Source organism: Garra rufa, chromosome 12 (genome assembly GCF_049309525.1).
Source record: "Garra rufa chromosome 12, GarRuf1.0, whole genome shotgun sequence".
Classification (NCBI taxonomy): domain Eukaryota; kingdom Metazoa; phylum Chordata; class Actinopteri; order Cypriniformes; family Cyprinidae; genus Garra; species Garra rufa.
Window position 1 is genome coordinate 43,612,504 of NC_133372.1, and position 21,966 is coordinate 43,634,469.

Below are 21,966 nucleotides of genomic sequence, written 5' to 3' on the forward strand. Positions count from 1 at the left end.
GGTGGCGGCGTTTGAGCAGAGTCTGGCACTCATGACGGCGCGACTGCAGAGTCTGTCAGTCACTTCTGAGCAGAAGGTCAGTGTACAGAAACAACACAATGCAGATATATGAAATATTATTTAAATAAAGTTAAATTTAGGGAGAATTTAGATGCATGAAAAATAAACGTATCTCAGTTTCCACAAATATATGAAGCAGCAAAACTGTTTTCAACTGACAATAATCTGAAATGTTTCTTGAGCTGCAAGTCAGCATATATTAGAATGATTACTGAAGCATCATATGACACTGATAAGACTGGATAAGACTGGAGTAATGGAAAATTCAACTTTAAATCACATAAATAAATTACATTTTAACACATATTCAAATAGAAACCAGTTATTTTAAATTACAACAATATTTCACAAAATTACTATTTTCACTGTATTTTTGATCAAATAAATTCAGCATTTGTGAGCATTCTTTCATTCTTCTGACTTCTTTGAAAAATTCAAGGCTTTTATATAACTGGTTATACGCAAATTTACTGTTATTCAAATTTTAAATACTAAACAGAGTTTGGTCTATGAAATAATGTGAATAAGTCGAGTTTCTATGTATTTCTATCAGTAGTAAGTCACAGGGATGCACAAAATACACAAATGGTAGCATTTCATTAGAACGAACACCAAAAACAAACAGAAAAAGGCCATTGGGGTTGGCTTTTAACATTGAAGTTTCATAGTTTATGAAAGGTTTCCGTTTTAACAGTGGAGCTTATGTTCCTATTTCATGTTTTAACACTCTAGTATATTTTTGGCTTATCATTTCAGGATTCTGAGCTACAGGACCTGAGGGAAACCATAGAAGTCCTAAAGACCAAGAACACAGAAGCCCAGACCTTGATTCAAGGGGCCCTCGATGTCCCTGAAACTGCACCCAAAGGTTTTTACAGCAATATATATACATTTATTTATTTTTGTGCATAAGGCATTCTTATGGTTTTTAGACTTTGTTAGACTAAATGGAAGTGTCTGCTAAATGAACACTGCATTTATTTTCTCAGAGCTGCAGATTGACCGGCAGAACTCGTCAGAGAGCATCTCCAGTCTGAACAGCATCACCAGTCACTCCAGCGCCGGCAGCTTGAAGGAACAGGAGGCCAAGAAAAAGAAGAAGAAGAGCTGGGTAAGGATGTGAACAGAAAACAGCAAAAGAAAGCCGTTTCAGATGGTTTTATCTTGGGTTCAGGCTGATCTGATATGTGTAATGTAGATGTAGATGGTCTGTTCCAGTGGTCTGTTTCAATTAAGTATGACTGTGATCTCTTCCCTATGCTTCCCTGCTCCCTATTTGCAGGTCTATGAGGTGAGTCACTTTCCTAGTCCATCACATCCACATCCATCACAATCACAGCATACTTAAAGCCTCTAAAGAAACAATCAATACATTCTTTGCCAGTGTATTATGGAGTCAAAAACTCAGTCAATATGTCTCAGCAAGTTCAAATTGGAGAGTTTAGTCTGAAGAGGATGCTTTCAGGTTTGGAATCTGCTGCATTTCAAAGATGAATTGGTATTAGTATTAGTAATGGTAGTATGCAATGACACATATTCCACAATATATTAAAAAACATATTGACTGAAGAATGAATTGAACACACATTTTAAGTGGTTCAAATGTCCTGCTACTCTCCATCATTTCATGCAGTCTTGTTTGATATGTGCTTTGTGATTAATACTATCGTAACTAATGCCTGAAACAACCATATTACATTATTATGAACCTCTTTCCGGGGTAAAGGCCATATTTAATTTAACAGTTAAAAGCATGTCTCTGATATAGTGTTATGTTTATTTGTATACCAATATAGTATTTATTAATATTTTTAATCATTTCTTGTTATATATTTCAGTTAATTTAATTACGTTCAATTTATTCAAATTTTAGTTTCAGTAATTTTGTGTATTTGCATTTTTTTTAATATATATTTCTATATATCTTTAATTTATTTTTATTTCAGTGTTATTTTTTAAAATTGTTAGTACTTCAACTTATTTGTTTCAGTTAGTTGCCAAGACAGCATTTCATTTCATTTTATGTTTATATTTTTGTTTAATGATTTTTATTTTATTTTATGTTTTTTATTTGCCAAAAATGATTTGTAATAGTTTTAGTTCCATTTTTTGTGAAATAGATGTATATATCTTTAATTTATTTGTATTTCAGTGTTATTTTTTAAGTAATTTAATTTATTGTTTATATTTTTCATTTAATGATTTTATTTTGTTTTATTTCAGGTATCAAAAATTATTTGTAAAAGTTTTAATTTTAATTCCAGTTCTTGAGAAATAGACATTATACTGTACTGCTAATGCTTTTTGAATGCTTTGCTTGAAAAAAAGGCTTGTTGGATCATTTTAGCTCAAATTAATTTTTGTGCCACCACAAACACATCAGATCATATATGCCTCTGCTGTGATTTTTGTTTTGCTTTTTGCTGCCATTATGAATCCAAACCATCTGCACTAACACTGAATACTAATATGAAGTAGTTGCTTTAGTTGACCCTTATTTCTCCTCCACATATAGTTGAGGAGCTCCTTCAACAAGGCCTTCAGTAAAAAGGGATCCAAAGCACCATACGCAGATATAGAGGAGATTGCAACACCGGTCACATCTGCCCCATCTTCACCCAAAATCCTACATAATGTGGATATTATCTCTGCAAAGGCCTCAACTTCAACATCAGGGTAGGAAATACAATTTTTGATGTTCTTCACAAGATGCTTTAAATTATTCAGCATCCACCTTTCATAGTTGTACATTTGATGTCGGTATTTTCTTCAGATCGTGCGATGGCCATGAGGAAACTGAGCCTGATGTGAAAGTGGTGTCAGAATTACGCTCAGAACTTTGGGAGAAGGAGCGCAAGCTGACGGACATCCGCTTGGAGGCGCTAAGCTCCGCCCACCAGCTGGAGCAGCTGCAGGAGGCCATGACCAACATGCAGGTGTGTGAGATTGTGAGTGACTTTATACTTGCTAATAATTTAAAGAATAAATATAGCTGCAAGCAGCAATTACCTTAAGGCATTTAAGCATATAAGGAAAAAGACATTACATATTATTTAGCAAGACTGTACTCATGATCAAAAAAGCATTTTTGGCAAATCCAGGTAATTTACCATAGAAATATGATGTTTTTTTTTTATGTTTATGACTGTTATAGTGCCAGCTGTGGTCCAGTGCCCTTAAAACGTCACATGTGCAGCAGGTTTTGTGAAGTTTTGAGTTTTCCTTTAGGCTTTATAGGATTTTGGGTAAATTCGGACAAGACCCTCTTTGTAAACGACCCCGTTGTAGCTTTCTAAAGGTTAAATTTCAACCTTTTTTGATTATTATTGGCCTAGAGAGTCCAGAGAATTGTACTGCAATGATTTTTCCAGATTGAGTGAAAAACCTAGCACTATTTGACTAACAGCAGTGGTTCGAGAGGCAAAGTTGTCCGGAATGAGGAGTTCTATCATATGACTTGAAGATCATGCGTATGTGCAAAAAACTTTGCAGCTTACAATTGTTTAGGCCCTTTCTTTCTAATTAGTCTCAGACCTGTAGGGCTGCAAGTTGAACAGGCCCACCAAGTTTCATTTTGATCAACCTCAGATTTAACTCTTACATAAGTGCACAGAGTTTGGCGGAGATAAATTTAACTCATTCTGTTCAGGAGATATAGGCATTTTACTAACAGTGGTCCTGCCCCTTTTGAACGTTTTGCCATCCCTTTGCGACGGTTCCGATCAGGCAAAAAACCTAGGACAAATTCACAAAAGTAGGTTTTGAAAAAAAATCCTAAATACCTGAAAATTTTTCCAGGTATGAGTTTTGTCCAGTGTGAGCCAAGGATTTGTACTTTCGATCACTTTAGTGCCCTGTCAGGCTGATCAGGGTGAGCCTTGGTGACATTGTTGGCGGTGTAAGTACTACCATCCCTCCAAGTTCCAAGTCTCTATGACTTATGGTTCAGTTTACACAATCAGTTTTAAGAGGAGATCGCTGATCCTTGACCATTCTAATGCCGGACAAAACGCATGCCTGGTAAAATTTTCTGGTATTTTGGATTTTTTGCAATACCTACTTTTGCGAACTAGTCCTAGGTTTTTCGCCCGATCGGAACCAAACCAGTGCAGAAAGATTCTCTGGAGAGCAAATATCAATAATTATTTAAAAAAAAAAGTAGAACTTTCAACTCGCTGTCGCAGAGGGACACCAAAACATTTGATTTTCGTAAAATGTTTATAACTCCTTAACAGAATGAGATATCTTCACCAAACTTAGTGCACTTATGTAAGAGCTCAATCTGAGGTTGCAGGATAAAAATTGCAGAGCTTAGCCACTTAGTGGCACTTTAAGAGGGGAAAAAATTCTTAAAGATGGCTACACCTATTGTAATAATTAGTATGGTCACGCATCAGCGATTTCCATGTAAAAATGATTGTATAGACCAAACCGTATGTCGTAGACACTTTAAACTTGGAGGGATGGTAAAACTCAGACCGCCGACAACGTCACCAAGGCTCACCCCAATTGGCCTGACGGGGGCGCTACAGCGATCAAAAGTACGAAATCGCTCATAATGCAAAACCTACTTTTGCAAACTAGTCCTAGGTTTTTCACTTGATCACAACCAAGCCAGTGCAAAGAGATTCTCTGTAGAGCAAATATCAATAATTATCCAAAATAAAGTCAGACTTTCAACTCGCTGTCGCAAAGGGACGCCAAAACATGTGAAAGGGATGGGGCCACTTTTAATAAAATGCCTATAACTCCCGAATGGAATGAGATATCTTCACCAAACTTAGTGCACTTATGTAAGAGTTCAATTTGAGGTTGCAGGATAAAAATCGCTGAGCTTAGCCACTTGGTGGCACTTTAAGAGGGGAAAAAATCATAAAGATGGCTATACCTATGCAACCCTATTGTAATAGTATGGTCACGGATCAGCGATTTCCATGTAAAAATGGTTATATAGACCAAACCGTGAGTTGTAGAGACTTGAAACTTGGAGGGATGGTAGTACTTACACCACTGACAATGTCACCAAAGCTCGCCCCAATCGTCCTGACGGGGACGCTACAGTGAACAAAAGTATGAAATCACTCAACTCCTAAACCGTCAGTTGCAGGCTCAAGTGTCTTATGTCGTTGGAATCCTTGGCTCACGCCGGACAAAATTCATGTCTAATGAAATTTTCGGGTATTTTGGATTTTTTGCAAAACCTGCTTTTGCGAACTAGTCCTGAGTTTTTCGCCCGATCGGAACCAAAGCAGTGCAGAAAGATTCTCTGGAGAGCCAATATCAATAATTATCCAAAAAAAGTCGAACTTTCAACTCGCTGTCGCAAAGTTCAAGTGTCATTGCATGCCTGCATTTTGAGGGACTTTGGATTTTTTTGTAAAACCTACTTTTGCGAACAAAACTGACATTGAATGTGTAATACTTGCATTTCTTCATTTAGTATTTAAATCCATAAATAAATGCATTGGCAGATGACGGTGGAAAACCTGAAGGCGGAGAATGACCAGCTCAAGACAGGCGGCCCCTCCTCCAGACCGCCAAGCTCCACCTCCCAGTCCTCTGGGCTCGGTTCATTGGGCGTCTCATCACCACGGCAATCTGTGTCGTCTTTTGGAAAAACTGGACAAAATGATCCTTACCCAGGTCACACATTTACAGAGATTTCATGTAGAAAATGTTTTCACATCCAAGCACTCTGAAATTCTACATTTTCTCACTGTAGTTTACGTTTATCTCACAGATGTCTTTCAAAGCCCCACCACGACTTTGCAGAAGGACGAAAGTCTCGTCAGAGTGTTGGTTCGCATACCCAATCAACATCTATTTAAAGACGTGAGTGCTTTACACAAGCATCTTCATTCTGATGAGTCAGCTGATAATTAAATTCTGACTGGACGAGCCACATATTAAATAGAATACTATTGTCATTGTATTATGTTTATTCTGTATGTTATATTTTCTATATATAGTAGCCTATTTATAAATATTTTGAATCAGCTTTTTTATATTTTTCTTTTCAATTTTAATTTAAGTTTTAGTCATTTTGATATGTGCTAGTTTTTTTTAATAATATACACTACCAGTCAGTCAAGATATTTAATGTTTAAAGTCTCTTCTCCTCACCAAGCCTACATTTATTTGATTCAAAATACAGCAAAAGCAGTAATATTGTGAAATATTTTTTATTGTATAAAATAACTGCTATCTATTTGAAAATATTGCAAAATGTAATTTATTCCTGTGATCAAAGTTGAATTTTCAGCATTACTACTCCAGACTTTAGTGTCACATGATCCTTCAGAAATCATTCCAATATGCTGATCTGTTGTTCAAAAAACATTTATTATTATTATTAGTACATTTCTTTCAGGATTCTTTGATTAATAAACAGATCCAAAGATCAGCATTTATCTGAAATAAAAAGCTTTTGTAACAATATACCCTATACCATTCACTATACCATAGCATTTTTGGGAAAGAAATAATACTTTTATTTAGCAAAGGTGCTTTAAATTCAGCAAAAGTGATGATAAAGACATTTATAATGTTACAAAAGATTTCTATTTCAGATAAATCGTGCTCTTCTGAACTTTCTATTCATCAAAGAAATCTGAAAAAAATCTGCTCAGCTGTTTTCAACAACAATAATAATAAATGTCTTTTGAGCAGCAAATCAGAATACTGGAATGATTTCTGAAGGATCATGTGACTGAATTCATTTTTTTATATTTACAAATTAAAATAAATATTGAATGTAATTATTTAAATATATATGTTGTTTAACAACTGTAAACACCCTTTAGACCTGCTGTAACTTGCTAATGTCTCATTCAGGAGGTGAAACAGCTGGAGTTTTTCATTGGTGCGGTTAAAATCAGCGGACGGACTGACTGGTTTTCTTTGGACTCCGCAGTTATCCAGGCTTTTAAAGTAAGTGCCATCTGCTGTCTTCTGAGGGACAGAAACATCCACACATTTAGACACAAAATATATCACACTTTGAGAATGTGTAAAGCACTTTTTCTGTCCTCGTGTGTCTGTAGGAGTATTTAGCAGTGGTGGACCCCAGCTCCAGTCTCGGTCTCTCTCAGGACTCCATCTACAGCTACAGCCTAAGCCATCTGAAGAGGATTCTGGGAGCTCAGCCGCCCGAGACGCCGCCTGTGCGCCTCTACACCAAAGGCTCTTCCTGCATTAGTGTGGCTCTGAAAGGTCAGTGTGTTGAGTTGAGTGGATAACACTGAACTTCTACTGTATGTACAACTCAAGTCAACTCAAACCATACACTTAATACTGTTTGATGGACACATTTGGGTATAATATGGTATAATATGGTTTGTCCAATAAAAAAATAAAAAAAATGTATATATATATTTATTTATTATTATTTTTAATTTATTTTTAATTTATTTTTTTTTCTTACTACATAATATAAATACTTCGGACAAGCCATATTATACCAAAAATGTGTACTATGGCGTGTATATATATATATATATATATATCAAATTAAACATTATTTTATATAATAAAATATGTTTAATTTGAAGTTAAACTAAAATTAAAATTAAACTAATAGAAATATTATTAAAAAATAAAAAAAATGACAAAAAATACTAAATCTAAACAAATTTTAAGTATAATAGTACTATAAACTAAATTGATATAAAATAATGGCAAATATGCATGTGTAAAAATGTGTCTATAATAACAACAACAAATGTGTTTTTATAATAATATATTGTTTTGTAAAAATAAATAAATTGTAATTATTAGTTTTTATAATAATAATTGTTTTATTTTATATATATATATATATATATATATATATATATATATATATATTAGGGCTGGGTAAAAAATATCGATTCTCCGATTTTAATCGATCTTCAGTTGAACGCAACGATATCGATTTCCGAATCGATTCTTAATGCACGTGCTTCACGTAAGAGGATATGAATATTCACCTCTCGTCCTGAAGGTGTCACTAGTGTTCCTGCTGAGAGAGTTTTCTCAACCGCTGGTGATCTAATCACAGCGCAAAGGAGCTGCCTTAGATCAGATCAGAACATGTTGATCAGCTGCTTTTTTTTTTGCAGAAAAATGATTAGGCTGTAGTTAAGAACTGTTAGTTTTATGGACAGTTAGAATGTTTTGTATACGCAGACAAGGGCTTTATGATGGGCCTGTTTTGAACGTTTTGAATTTAGAAAAATGTTTTATTTCTTAAACATGTTTGAAGTTCTTAATAGATTTCACTGTTGCACATTTACAGTCTTTTTATTTTTTACAGTAATGTGCATTTTGCAGTTTGTTTACATGGTGTACAATGGATGCACATATTTATGACTTCTTGTTACAGTGTTCATTTAAAATAAAAGTTGTTTAAAATAAACAACTGCGTGCACCCTATTATTAATGTAGATGTGTATTTCAGTAATAAACTTAAGTAGGAGAGTTTCAGTTACCAGCATTTATATCAAAATATGGATCACATGTCTGCAAAACTAACATTTTAAATGAAATATTGATAGCAAATCGATATCGAATCGAATCGAAACCATAAAAATAAGAATCGAATCGAATTGCCAAATTGGTCACAATACCCAGCCCTAATATATATATATATATGTATATATATATATATATATATATATATATATATATATATATATATATATATATAGTACTATTATACTTAAATTAGTTTAGATTTAGTATTTTTGTCATTTTCTTTATTTTTTAATAATATTTCTATTAGTTTAATTTTTATTTTAGTTTTACTTCAAATTAAACACATTTTATTTTAGTTAGTTGTCAAGGCAGCATTTCTTATTTGATTTAGTATTATTATTGTTTTAGTGCTGAGCAACAATTAATAGCATCCAAAATATACGTTTTTTTTTTAATAATATATTTGTGTATATTCTTTATATTTATATATTCTGTATATATTCTGATATATATATATATATATATATATATATATATAATTTTTTTTTTTTTTTTTTTTTTTTTGATGCGATTAATGGATCGTTGCCCAGCACTAACTATTATTATTAAATGCACACTGGTTAATGCTACTACTAATACTACTAATATTACTTTAAATTTACATATATATGAAATAAATGCTTAATTGTGGACAATATTATCCTTTATTTCCCCCATCGGAAATGAAATTTCTTTCTTTTACAGTTAGAATTTCTAAGAGCACTCAAAGAGTTTTAAATTGGTTCTGTCTATACGTTACTGAAAACACTTTTTTTCAGAATTTTTCCATATGAACTGAGCCATTATTTTCTGATTTCCATCTTCAATAACCATCAGCAAACGATGCAAACACCCACAGGCAGCGCTGCAGTGTGAATGAGGTATTTCCATAGCTCAGATCCCCAGAGAAGAGCAATATAGCGCTAATGTTTCTCAGTCTAACGGCAGCCAGCAGGAGGTGTGATTGAACAGCAGAATGCTGCCGCCCACCGCCAATCCCATCATTCCTGAGCTCACATCTGATATATGACCCAGGGAATTGGGGCCGTTACCCAGACTCCTCTGGGCTTGGCTAGGCGTTATTTTAAGCGCAGACTGCAACTCTGCGTTGTTTATTGAGGCGGTGTGATGCTATAGACCACCCAGTCTAAAGAAAACACACTCATTTGCCTGTTCTCTCTCTCGAAGAAAATGTGATCCCTCTTTTCTAGGTGTGATTTCACCCTGTGCTGCATTAAAAAATACTCGCATACACTCTTTAAGATTTTAAAATAGCCTATATTTTTAACCAGAAGCACGTCTAACAGATCAATAGCAGGGTACAACATGCCAAAGGCACACCCTAAGAAAAAAATGTGCTTTTCACTGTGCCCAAAGTGTATGATTGCAGAAAAATATATTCATTTTGTTAAATGAATACCCTCATTAAAATATGTTAAAATAAAACATATATTTTAAAATGCAGAAACAAAATCATTTTAAAATGTAAAGATTCTAAAAGCATTTAAGGAGGTCCCATAGTAATTTAATATAGATTTATAGTAATAAGAACAAATTATTTTTAAATATTATTTATAAATATAACTCATTTTGAGAAAACGGTCTTTAAAGATATGCGTCGTAATTTAAATCTATTGACTCAAATAGATAAAGCGCTATAAAAGAAAAGCTTAACAGTGTTTTTTGTATGTATTCTTTCCACTAGTCTGAGAAAAAAAAAAAAAAATTATGAAAAGCCAAAAAGCCCAACATCTAGGTGCATGAAAAAACAGTGTTTAAATCTACAACATTTTTAAACATAAAATATTAGATCAAGTAAGCACAGAATAGGCTTTGCACTGCTGCCTGTGATCAGTTTTGGGGAAAGTTACTTTTAAAAGTAATGCATTGCAATATTGAGTTACTCCCTAAAAAAGTAACTAATTACTAAATCTGGGCAGGGCTTGCTTGTTTGTTTTTAATATAAAAAATGTAAAAGCCTTTTTACACCAAAAGCCTCAGGCTTAGAGAAAAGTAAATGTACGTCTGTACAGTAGACCGCAGAAGAAAACGTCAACTTCAGCAATAAAAAAAAATTATCTTGAGTATTGCTTATTAGTATGGATGCATTGTATCATCGAAAGGTCGGCAGCAAAAACATTGGTTAATAAAATAGCATTAAATACATGAAGGATATTTGTATTATTTAACATATTTAATTATTGCAGGTTTGTGTTGAATTTCACTGTTTTTATTCATTTTGAGGAATACTGTATCTGTTTTTTTTAGTGAGTGAGATGAATTAACTGGCGTTACTTATTTGAAAAAGTAACTCAAGATATTTTCTTGTCAATTAAAAAGTAATGCATTACTTTACTAGTTACTTGGAAAAAATAATATTATTGCATAACTTGGGGTAACCCTGGGGTAAAAGGCCCCGTTAGCCCCTTCATACCCTAACAATAACCATATATATGCTAAAATATATACACTGTTGTCCCTGAATGCAGGACTGAAGGAGAAGTGTGTGGACGTTCTGGTGTTTGAGACGCTCATCCCCAAGCCCATGATGCAGCATTACATCAGTCTGCTGCTCAAGCACCGGCGGTTGATCTTATCGGGCCCCAGCGGCACAGGGAAGAGCTACCTCACCAACCGCCTCGCAGAGTACCTGGTGGAGCGCAGCGCTCGAGAGGTTACGCCTGCCATCACCGCCACCTTTAACATGCACCGCCAGTCCTGCAAGGTACACAGAGCAGCCAAAACACTGAGGCATGAATATATGTGACCCTGGTTCACAAAACCAGTCATATGGGTCAATTTTTTAAAACTGAGATTTATACATCATCTGAAAGATGAATAAATATGCTTTCTGAGGGTTCAAAACATCTAAATATTGAGAAAATAGCCTTTAAAGTTGTCCAAATGCATATTACTAATCAAAAATTAAGTTTGGATGTATTAACGCTACTTAAGACTGGTTTTGTAGTCCAGGGTCGCTATTTATATGATATATAATATGTTATTGTTAATTATCATGCTCAAGACAATTCATATTCGCTAATATTACTGACACACTGCAAAAAATGCTTTTCTTACTTCGATTTTTTTGTCTTGTTTACAGCCAAAATATCTTACAATTCTTAAATCAAGAAAGATTTTTTAGACGAGTAAAAATTGTCGTTTTCAGAAAAAAAAAGTCAAAATTAATTGCATTTTTGCTTGAAACAAGCTAAATAATCTGCCAATGGGGTAAGAAAAATAATCTTGTTTTCTGTTTGAAATATTTTTACTTACCCCATTGGGAGATTATTTGCTTGTTCTAAGCAAAAACTTAATTTTGACTTGTTTTTTCTGAAAATCCTTCTTGATTTAAGAATTTTTAGATATTTTGGCTAGAAACAAGACAAAATATCTAAGTAAGAAAAGCATTTTTTGCAGTGCAATTAATATGAACACTTTCAAGTGAGAGCTAAACAAACTGAATTGAGCTGGATTATAACACTTTGGTCTTCTGAAGAGCTATTGCACATCTGAAATGGAAGTAATTTTACAGTTGATGAATTTTGATGACACTTGTTGAACTAAATTGAATCATTGAGGTGAATAATGAAAAGCTTTCTATTTCTGATAAATGCTGTTCATCAAAGAATCCTGAAAAAGCACAAGTGTTTTTAACATTGATAATGATGTTTCTTGAGCAGCAGATCAGCATATTAGAATAATTTCTGAAGGATCATGTGACACTGAAGACTGGAGTAATGATGCTAAAAAAATCAGTGTTGCATCAGAGGAATAAATTACATTTGAAAATATATTCAAAAAATCATACCAATCTAAAACGTTTGAATAGTAGTGTATATTAATATTATTTATATGAAATTATATTAATATATCTTACTTTTGAAATTTGGTATTGTGAGTAGTTGACTCTTGTATGAAACAAATTTGTTTCATTATTTGATAAACTCTGAAACATTAATGCTGTTATTGAACTAAATTAAATCAACATTAAACTGAACTGAGCTGCAAAATGACACTGTTGTATTCTGTAGAGCTGAATTTATGCCAGTTTCTATTTTTACAAGTCAGTAATATTTATAGTATAATAATATTAATGTAATACTACTGTAATTACTATAAAGATATTTTTTAATCAATAATGATGCTATTGTCTTCTGCACAGCTACTTTACAGCTGAACTTTTTTTTTCATAACTGATATATGTGACCCTGGAGTACAAAACCAGACTTAAGTAGCATGCACGGGTATATTTGTAGCTATAGGCAAAAATGCATAGTATGGGTCAAAATTATAGATTTTTCTTTTATGCAAAAAATAAAGGATATTAAGTAAAGATCATGTTCCATGAAGATATTTTGTAAATTTCCTACAATAAATATATCAAAGCTTAATTTTTGATTAGTAATATGCATTGCTAAGAACTTCATTTGGACAACTTTAAAGCCGATTTTCTCAATATTTTGATTTTTTTTTGCACCCTCAGATTCCAGATTTTTAAATATAAATTTCAATTTCAAAAAATTGACCCTGGTTTTGTGCTCCAGGGTCACGCTTCGTAAAAACGGCCAGTTTTTTTCTTGTTTGTTTCTGTGAACGTGCTCAGAAACTATAAGTGCTATATAAATAAATGTGACCTCTATGTTTTTGTCTTTTTATCTCAACAGGACCTTCAGCTCTATCTGTCCAATCTGGCCAATCAGATCGATCGGGACAGCAACACTGCTGAAATCCCATTGGTTGTCATCTTAGATGATGTGCATGATCCAACATCCCTCAGTGAACTTGTTAATGGTGCTTTAACCTGTAAATATCATAAATGGTGAGTGTAAAGTCTACACTAAACTGACTTGTGGGTTTTCCAGTCATTTTCAAGGTCAAAAGCTGTTTTGTTTCTCTTTTTCAGTCCATATATAATAGGGACAACCAATCAGCCAGTGAAAATGACCCCTAACCATGGCCTACACCTCAGCTTCAGGTGGGTACTGACAAGCTGTACATAATGTCCATTTGGCTTCCTGTCGAGCGTCAGTGAGAAACAGCTGTGACCTGTTGCTCCATTCTGATTGAGGATCGTGTGCTTATGTTTTGATTGCCACTTTGAGTGAAACTAACATGTGCTCGCCTTCACACTACCTACAGTATATACTGCTAATGGACACAGTTTTTAACACTATAAAATATGAAAATTAGACAATTTTCATATTTTATCGTGTTAAAATGTGTACTTTATTATGCTTTAGGCCCACATAAGTTGATCTAACTCTTTAAAAGTTAATAAAACAAAACACAGCTCTAAGCAAAGATGTGCTAGTTTTGTCTCTCGTGTCACTCTTCAATCTCTTTTTTTCTAATATCAAATAATTTCACTTCAAATAAAAGTTGCATGCTCATTTGTTTTTGTTTTTTTTATATCACAAGTAGCTATTATAAACAGGGTACGCATGTTCCAAAAGGGTGTTTTTGCAGTGATGCCATAAAAGAACCATTTTAGGTTCCCCAAAGAACCTTTCAGTGAACAGTTCCTAAAAGAACCATTTTTTAAAAATCTAAAGAACCCTTTTTGACTTTAAAAAGAACCTCTGCATTTGAAAAGTTCCATGGATGTTCAAGGTTTTTCATGGAACCATCGATGCCAATAAAGAACCTTTATTTTTAAGAGTGTAATACACAGTCAGCTGGTCATATTTGCAGAATAAAGCTCTTTGGGATAATGTAAGGCCTTAATCACTATGTTGAGGTTTATTTTTACACAATTACTGGCTGACTATACATTAACTTTTACATTTTTACGCACGCATTTATAATATAATAGAGTTTAATATTATCAAAGCAGATTAGATATAAAAAATGCTGAAATAATTATTTATTTGTTTTTTGTTTGTTTTATTTTGAAGAACTTCATTTGGACAACTGCAAAGGCGATTTTCTCAGTATTTAGATTTTTTTGTACCCACAGATTTCAGGTTTTCAAATAGTTGTATCTCAGACAAAATTGTCCTATCATTTATCCAGCTTTCAGATGATGTATAAATCTCAATTTTAAAAAAAATTACATTTATAACTGTTTTTTTTTTTTGGGTCCAGGGTCACATTTGTGAAATATTTACTTAAACTATTTAAATGTAATTTATTCCCGTGATCAAAGCAGAATTTTCAGCATCATTACTCCAGTCTTCAGTGTCACATGATCCTTCAGAAATCATTCTAGTATGTTGAACAACTTCTGTTTGTTGAAAACAGCTTTCAGGATTTTTTAATGAATAGAACGAACAAAAGAACATCATTTACATAAAATAGTATTTTTGGTAACATTATAAATGTCTTTACTGTCTCTTTTCGAGCAATTTAATGCATCCTTGCTGGTTAAAAGTATTAATTAAAAATAATACTGACCCCAAATTTTTGAACAGTATGAACATGAATATATTTTGTAATATACTCATAAACCTCTGTCTTACTTTTGAAACTTGTGAGTAGTTGACTCTTGTATGAATCAAAATTGTTTCATAATTAATAAACTGTGGAACATTAATGCTGTTATTGAACTAAATTAAATCAACACTAAACTGAACTGAGCTGCAAAATGACACTGTTGTATTCTGTAGAGCTGAATTTATTTTTACAAGACAGTAATATTTATAGTAGAATAATAATATTAATGCAATATTTATGTACTGTATTTCTCAGTTTGTTTTCTATATTTCCTCTATACAGGATGGTGACGTTTTCCAATAACGTCGAGCCAGCAAACGGGTTCCTGGTGCGTTACTTGCACAGAAAACTAATGGAAGCCGAGGATCCCAAGAGCGTGAAGAATGAAGATCTGCTGCGGGTGCTGGACTGGGTTCCAAGACTCTGGTATCACCTCCACACCTTCTTGGAGAAACACAGCACCTCTGATTTCCTCATTGGTAATTTTCATTATTATATCAGCACCATATTGGATGAGAATGAGGAGGCGTTTAATTTAATAACAAGCTTGATGTGTCTAATAAAGTGAGTGTGTTCGATCTGTGTTGCCGTAGGTCCCTGCTTCTTCCTATCCTGCCCTGTTACAGTGGAGGACTTCCGCACATGGTTTATAGATCTTTGGAATCACTCAATCATCCCATACCTGCAGGAAGGAGCTAAAGATGGCATTAAGGTGAGTCAAAGAAAAAATAAGCAACCATTTAACCTGTCAGTCAGAATTCCACTTCTAACTCTTCAACTCTTCTGTGAATTTGTGTGTCTGCAGGTTCACGGGCAGAAGTCTGTGTGGGAGGATCCGGTGGAGTGGGTCAGAGGATCTCTGCCCTGGCCGTCTGCTCAGCAAGACCAGGCCAAACTCTTTCATCTGCCTCCACCGAGCACAGGACCCGGCAGCCCCAGTCAACCAGGAGATGACCGGCCACATAAGGAGACGCCGCCCAGCTCCGTCGAGTCAGATCCACTGGTCAGTGTGTGGATTACGGCTCTCAGAATAATAAACAAAATCTATCTGTATAGAATGGAGAGTATGTACAGTTGGAGTCAAAAGTTTACTTCATACAAAATGAGTGATATTTTTTATTTAGTATTGAGCTAAATAAGATACACATAAAAGATGTTTACATATTGTGCAAAAGAGAAAATAATAGTTGAATTTATGATTCTTAATACTGTGTTGTTACCTGAATGATCCACAGCTGTGGTTTTTTTTGTTTAGTGATAATTGTTCATGAGTCCCTTGTTTGTCCTGAACAGTTAAACTGCCTGCTGTTCTTCGGAAAAATCCATCACAGATTCTTTGGTTTTTCAGCATTTTTGTGTATTTGTACCCTTTCCAATAATTACTCCATCCATCTTTTCACACTGAGGACAACTGAGAGACTCATATGCAACTATTACAAAAGGTTCAAACACTCACTGATGCTTCAAAAGGAAACACGATGCATAAGGAACCAGGGGTGAAAACTTTTGAACAGAATGAAGATATGTACCTTTCAATTGCCTATATATCATATTTTTCATTTAGTACTGCCTTTTAGAAGCTACAGATGATACTTACGTATTCTCCAAAAGACAAAATAAGTTACATTTACCCTGATCTTCAGATTCAAAAAATAAAATTCTAAATTCCGGAAATTTTTCTGGAGCATCAGTGAGTGTTTGAACCTTCTGTATTAGTTGCATATGAGTCCCTCAGTTGTCCTCAGTGTAAAAGGATGGATCTCAAAATCAAGTAATTATTGGAAAAGGTTCAAATACACGAAAATGCTTAAAAAACAAAGACATTGTGGGACTTGCAGGATTTTTCTGAAGAACAGCAGGCAGTTTAACTGTTCAGGAAAAACAAGGGACTCATGAACAACTATCACTAAACAAAAAAACACAGAATCAAGCGTCTGTAAACTTTTCATAAATTCAACTATTATTTTCTCTTGTGGACTATATGGAAATGTCTTTTATGTGAAATATTTATTCAGGTCAGTACTAAATAAAAAAATAACATGCATTTTGTATGATCCCTCTTATTTTGGTCAAATAATTAACATTTTGCAGATTCTGCAAGGTGTATGTAAACTTTTGACCTCAACTGTATGTGTGTAATATTATTAAGGCTCAAACAGGAAATATGTGCAATCTGAATAAATATTATTAAATACTGTAAAGATAAATACAATTTTGATATACTATTGAGTTATAGAAGAAGTGAGTTTTATACAGTGTTGGGTGTAATGCATTACCAAGTAATTAATTACAGTATTTTAATTACGTTTCCTTTGAAGAAGTAAAGTTTTTTAATATAAATCAATAGTGAATTTAACATCAAAATGTAATCTTTAAAATTAAAATGTATGTTTAACTGGTTGAGGTTGATACGGGATTTAGAAAGTAATTAGTAATAAGTAATGCAGCACTATTGAACATGCCATTTAGTAGCTAGTAATGAATTTTTTTAGATTTTTAGAGTATCTAACCCAACACTGTTTTATATATGCACAATTCAAACCTTAGTTTATTTCTTAGTGCATAAACATTCATTAAAACGACTAAGTACAAAATACGTATTTAACAGCTTCCTCCATATCAGTGCACACTGCATGAGAAACATCTCATTATTTTCTCGTTCCTGTATTCTCTGCTCTTCTCCCAGATGGCAATGCTGTTAAAACTACAAGAGGCTGCCAACTACATCGAGTCACCGGAGAAAGAAACAGATCCAAAACTCCCTCCTCTCTGAACATCCGACCGACGTCCCCGTCATCTCCTCCATCTCTCCTGCCGCCCGTGTCGAGGTCCAAACTCCCACAGCTGTCCCACACCTGCAGATGACACTGTACTGTTACTATAAATGCTGTTAGTGCATTTCACCCACTCACATTTATCATATTATCCATCTCACCTTTTTCGTTTCAATCAAATGTCCCTTACAGAAAAGTACTGTGGTGGTACCGTGGTTAATACCGTGGCACTTTCTCAAAATGGGTGGGTAGTTGACTTGTTTTGCAGTATACGACCATTATTAAAGAGCATTTTGCTCTTTTGAAGTTATTGTGCATGTAGCATGCATAATAATGAGCTCTTACGTCTTTGTACTTCTAAACACGGATTTGTTGCACCTCAGGACTTTTAAAATGAGCTAGTGATGGAGAAAAAAGTGGATAAGAAGAACAAAAGGGAACTGCACTTTTCCGTATACATGCATTTAGCATTTATTTAAACCTTTGCAAAATAGGTGATCCATATAACTATCCATATACCATGGTGCTGAGTAAATAACATGGTATTATCAAGTTTACCATGGTACTTTTATGTAAGGGCTTGCAAAAACACTTTTTTTCCATGAAACGTAATGCTTTCTCCAAAAAAAAAAAAGATTAAAATGATCATCTTATAGCTCTTCTATCTGCATATTTCTGTTTACGGACACTTTAGTACCTATGTAATTCTCTTTGCGGGACCCTTTACTGTTCCACTGCTGCCCATGTTAACAACTCAACAATCCAGGTGCTAAAATCACTAGTGTGCGCGCGTGAATTCATCTCGTGGTCATGAATAAGAGCCAACATGGGAGATATTGGGAAATATTACGTGTCTCGCTTAATGATGTAACACTTTACAGGCCACTTTAGCCTATGCTGCTTTTTGTACGTTTCATTTGTTTCACGTTGAATACGGCCACAGCATAAAATAGTTTAACCCCAGAAACACTTATGCAGACTGCATTACACCTTTTCTTCCTCTTTGTAACACAATGGATGCCTTACAACAGATTCTCAGCGTGCTATCATGTTCCCTCTGCACTCTAGTCTGTGGGGGGCAGAATTAAGCAAAGATCAGAAATGAACAGGCACCTTTTAGTTTACGAGTGTGAATCTGAATTAAATTGACAACTAGCTAGCAGGATGGTAGATTGGAATTAGATTTAAAATGAGAGGATTTTACTGAATTGCAATTCAAAAAAAAATATTTTGATGAATTGTAGTTTGTAGAGTACATCTATTAGCAGGGGTGCACATAAATAAGAAAATGCGCTGTGTAAATAAGTTCAAAGCATGCATTTGCGTACCGACATGCTTGCAGCTTTTAATGCACACTATTTTAGATCAACAAACTGTAATACTGTATAAGATTTCTGTTTGAAATGAAAGTGAAAATGATTTTATTTTTAGGTTTACTGTACAATTTTAAACATAAAACTTTATTTAAAAATGATTTTATTATTTTATTTTTTAAAAATGATAAAAATGATAAGTCCAATGATATTGTTATTTTTTTTTTTATAGTTCCAGGTACTCTTATGAGAACCAGGCTAAAATACTTCTGTGCACCCCTGTCTGTTTTCATTTGATGCTGTCAAAAAAAAGAAAGAAAAGATATTTCAATCTTAAAAACTGAAATGTTTTTTTAAACATGCTTTGAATTTGAACAACTTTGAAATTCATTCCATTTTAAATCTATTTCTTTAAATTCAAATTCTACATCCTGTTTCAAAAAACTGAAGCTTGTGTTCCCTTAACAGTCCGCAAAAGCAACTTCACTGACACTCTACTCTAATAATTTGCATTCGGAGAGACGTTCCGACAACAGAAGGACCATATTTGTGCACTCTGATTTACTGTAATGGTACTGTAGAGATTTGACTTGGCTTTGACACTGAGCTCAGGGGTTTGGTTATCTCAGGCCTCTAATTAGATTGAATACAGCTACTTTCTCAGTTACTGCTCTCTTTGTAGCAAATGGTGCAATGTAGAAAACCAAATACTCAGTGCTTTATTCAGTACGAGCCTTTTATTTGACGAGACGATAGCCCCGATAAAGTGCACACGAATGCGAAAATGATTATTTGGTGCTATCCAGTATCGCTATTGGAAAACATGACTTGGTTTAGCAAATCTCACTTGACATCCTATAGCCTTAGTCTTGTGGCATTTAAGGGCATCTTTAGGTACAACCAAGTGATTTTATTTATACAATCCTTTTAGTGCTAGTTTTAGAGGTGTAAGCATCAAGTTTCATTAGTCGTAGTTTAATCATCAAACTAACTCAACCTTGTTTTAATGGTGTTCTAAAAACATATCAAAACGCACAGCATTTCTCTCTGAAGCTTACGATTAAAATCAAACGTCGGCAGTTCAGTTAAGCGCTACTGAGAAAATCCTCAACGCTCATATAGAAGAGGATTGGCTTACAGAAAAGCAGTGGTGGACCAGTAATTTCCCATCGATGTACCTGAAACTAGTATCCAAACATGCATGTAGATAAGAGCTGGGCTACTGATTAAAATATAACTCATTCATTCCATTCCTTTCTATTCATTTAACCTGCATTATCATTACTCTACAGTGTAAATATGATTTTCGTAGTTCCTTCTGCAAAAGGTTCGGGTTTGTGGAGTTTATTAGCCAAATAGAGAGACTCGTAATGTTCAAGATGGCAAAATGATTTTATTTTTTTTTTAGCCTCCTTGAGTTGCGCTGCTGCTGCTGCTGCTTCAAGTCTAATATGTGACTTTTATATTTGATTACATTCCAGACATAAGACAGTGTGTCATTGGCTTTTGTTGCTCATCTGCTGAAGATCACGCTTATGAATATTACATTTCATAACCGTGGTATGTTGGTGAATTGCCAGCGATATTGAATCTGGATGAGTGAATAAACAAATCATTAAGGGAATAAATCCCATCAGCAGCTGTTCTTGTTTGAAAAAGACGTTTATTAGTGTGACTAAAGCCGCTGTACACTGTCTGCATCATGTTCCTGGTTATTGTGCCTGTAACCGTGTGATAGCTGTGCTGTGTTGTGCAAAGTCCCATTTAACGCGACAATTCAGCAACTTTTTACTGTCTACTTTGTCCTGGAATTGTAATGACAGCGCATTGACTGATAAAACTGGATTTTTACATTGATTTCACTGTCTGTCACTCATGAGCTTTGGTTTGTGTCTGCTTCTGTTGCTGTTTTCACTCTTTAATGCACCTTTTTTTATGTGGACTATATTGTTGCAATAATTTGTCATGTGTGTTAAACAGAGTCAGGTACTCCATGGGATAAAGACTTTGGGTGATTGTATGCCTTGATGGTTCTGGGCAACTCGTGAACGAACCAATGGATCTTTAATATCAGGTGGTTTGGAGCTATGTAAAAAGGACCAATGAAAAATATAAAGCTATTACAGATGCAAAGTGGTGAGAAGTTGCTGAATCGTCCCTTCACTTCATGCAATGCTTGATATTGATTCAAAAGTCCAATACTATTGCATAAAAGGTAATATGACGGTAGAAGATGTAAGTAAAAATGTGCAATGGGTTTCTAAATGTCGTAAACGCATGTCACCTTAGTGTGAAGCAGAATTACGGATGTGTTCTACCTGATTTGGAGTCGTATAAAAGGAATGATATTACTTTCTTTTTATTGTAATGTTCCCCCCAAATGATTGTTTGTACGACTTCAGTTCCATTTTTGTACAGAACGTTCTAAATGTAAACATTGTACATAGCGTGGCCCTGCATTTGCAACAACAATCATTTAAGAAAAAAACACATAATGTCATTAAGAAATGTGGTTTGTAAGGAAGACTTGTGCTTTTGTTACCGATGGAGTGGCCCAGTACACGAGAACTGGCATGCTTCGGATGTTTGTGATGACCACCAAGACGTTGTCCATCTGTCATAATAAAACCACAACGTTCGTTAAGCGTGCTCTTTGTCGTGTCTTATGTTTTCACAAGCTGGAGTTCAAGTACACAGAGTACAAAATGTTTAGTGTGCAATCAAATAATTTGATTTAGCATCCTGTAGAAAGTCATGAGCACACACAAATGCCAATGTTTACAGACATGTAGGTATATGTAAATCTATAATTGAGTATTTAAATAAAGGAGACCTATATATGTAACGCTGGACCACAACCAAATGTCATTAGGGTCAGTTTTTGGAAACTG

The 21,966-nt window shown here is 34.3% G+C and overlaps 1 protein-coding gene across 1 annotated transcript; it reads left to right on the forward strand.

The window, feature by feature from the left end:
- Positions 1-1,297: 1,297 nt before the first annotated feature.
- nav1b (neuron navigator 1b) lies at positions 1,298-21,719 on the forward strand. The gene is made up of 14 exons (XM_073852609.1): positions 1,298-1,351; positions 2,576-2,736; positions 2,834-2,996; positions 5,532-5,703; positions 5,801-5,892; positions 6,895-6,990; positions 7,104-7,272; positions 11,043-11,278; positions 13,221-13,375; positions 13,460-13,531; positions 15,271-15,467; positions 15,582-15,700; positions 15,794-15,991; positions 17,675-21,719. The coding sequence occupies exons 1-14, from the start codon at positions 1,298-1,300 to the stop codon at positions 17,759-17,761; spliced, it is 1,971 nt and encodes a 656-aa protein (XP_073708710.1). The 3' UTR covers positions 17,762-21,719.
- The last annotated feature ends 247 nt before the right edge of the window (positions 21,720-21,966 follow it).

Bases quoted from the DNA above. Each gene is read 5' to 3' on its own strand.
- nav1b (XM_073852609.1), top strand. From the start codon at position 1,298: ATGACTGTGATCTCTTCCCTATGCTTCCCTGCTCCCTATTTGCAGGTC. The intron at 2,997-5,531 runs GTGTGTGAGATT...ATGCATTGGCAG, and splicing joins AGGCCATGACCAACATGCAG to ATGACGGTGGAAAACCTGAA. The intron at 6,991-7,103 runs GTAAGTGCCATC...GTGTGTCTGTAG, and splicing joins CAGTTATCCAGGCTTTTAAA to GAGTATTTAGCAGTGGTGGA.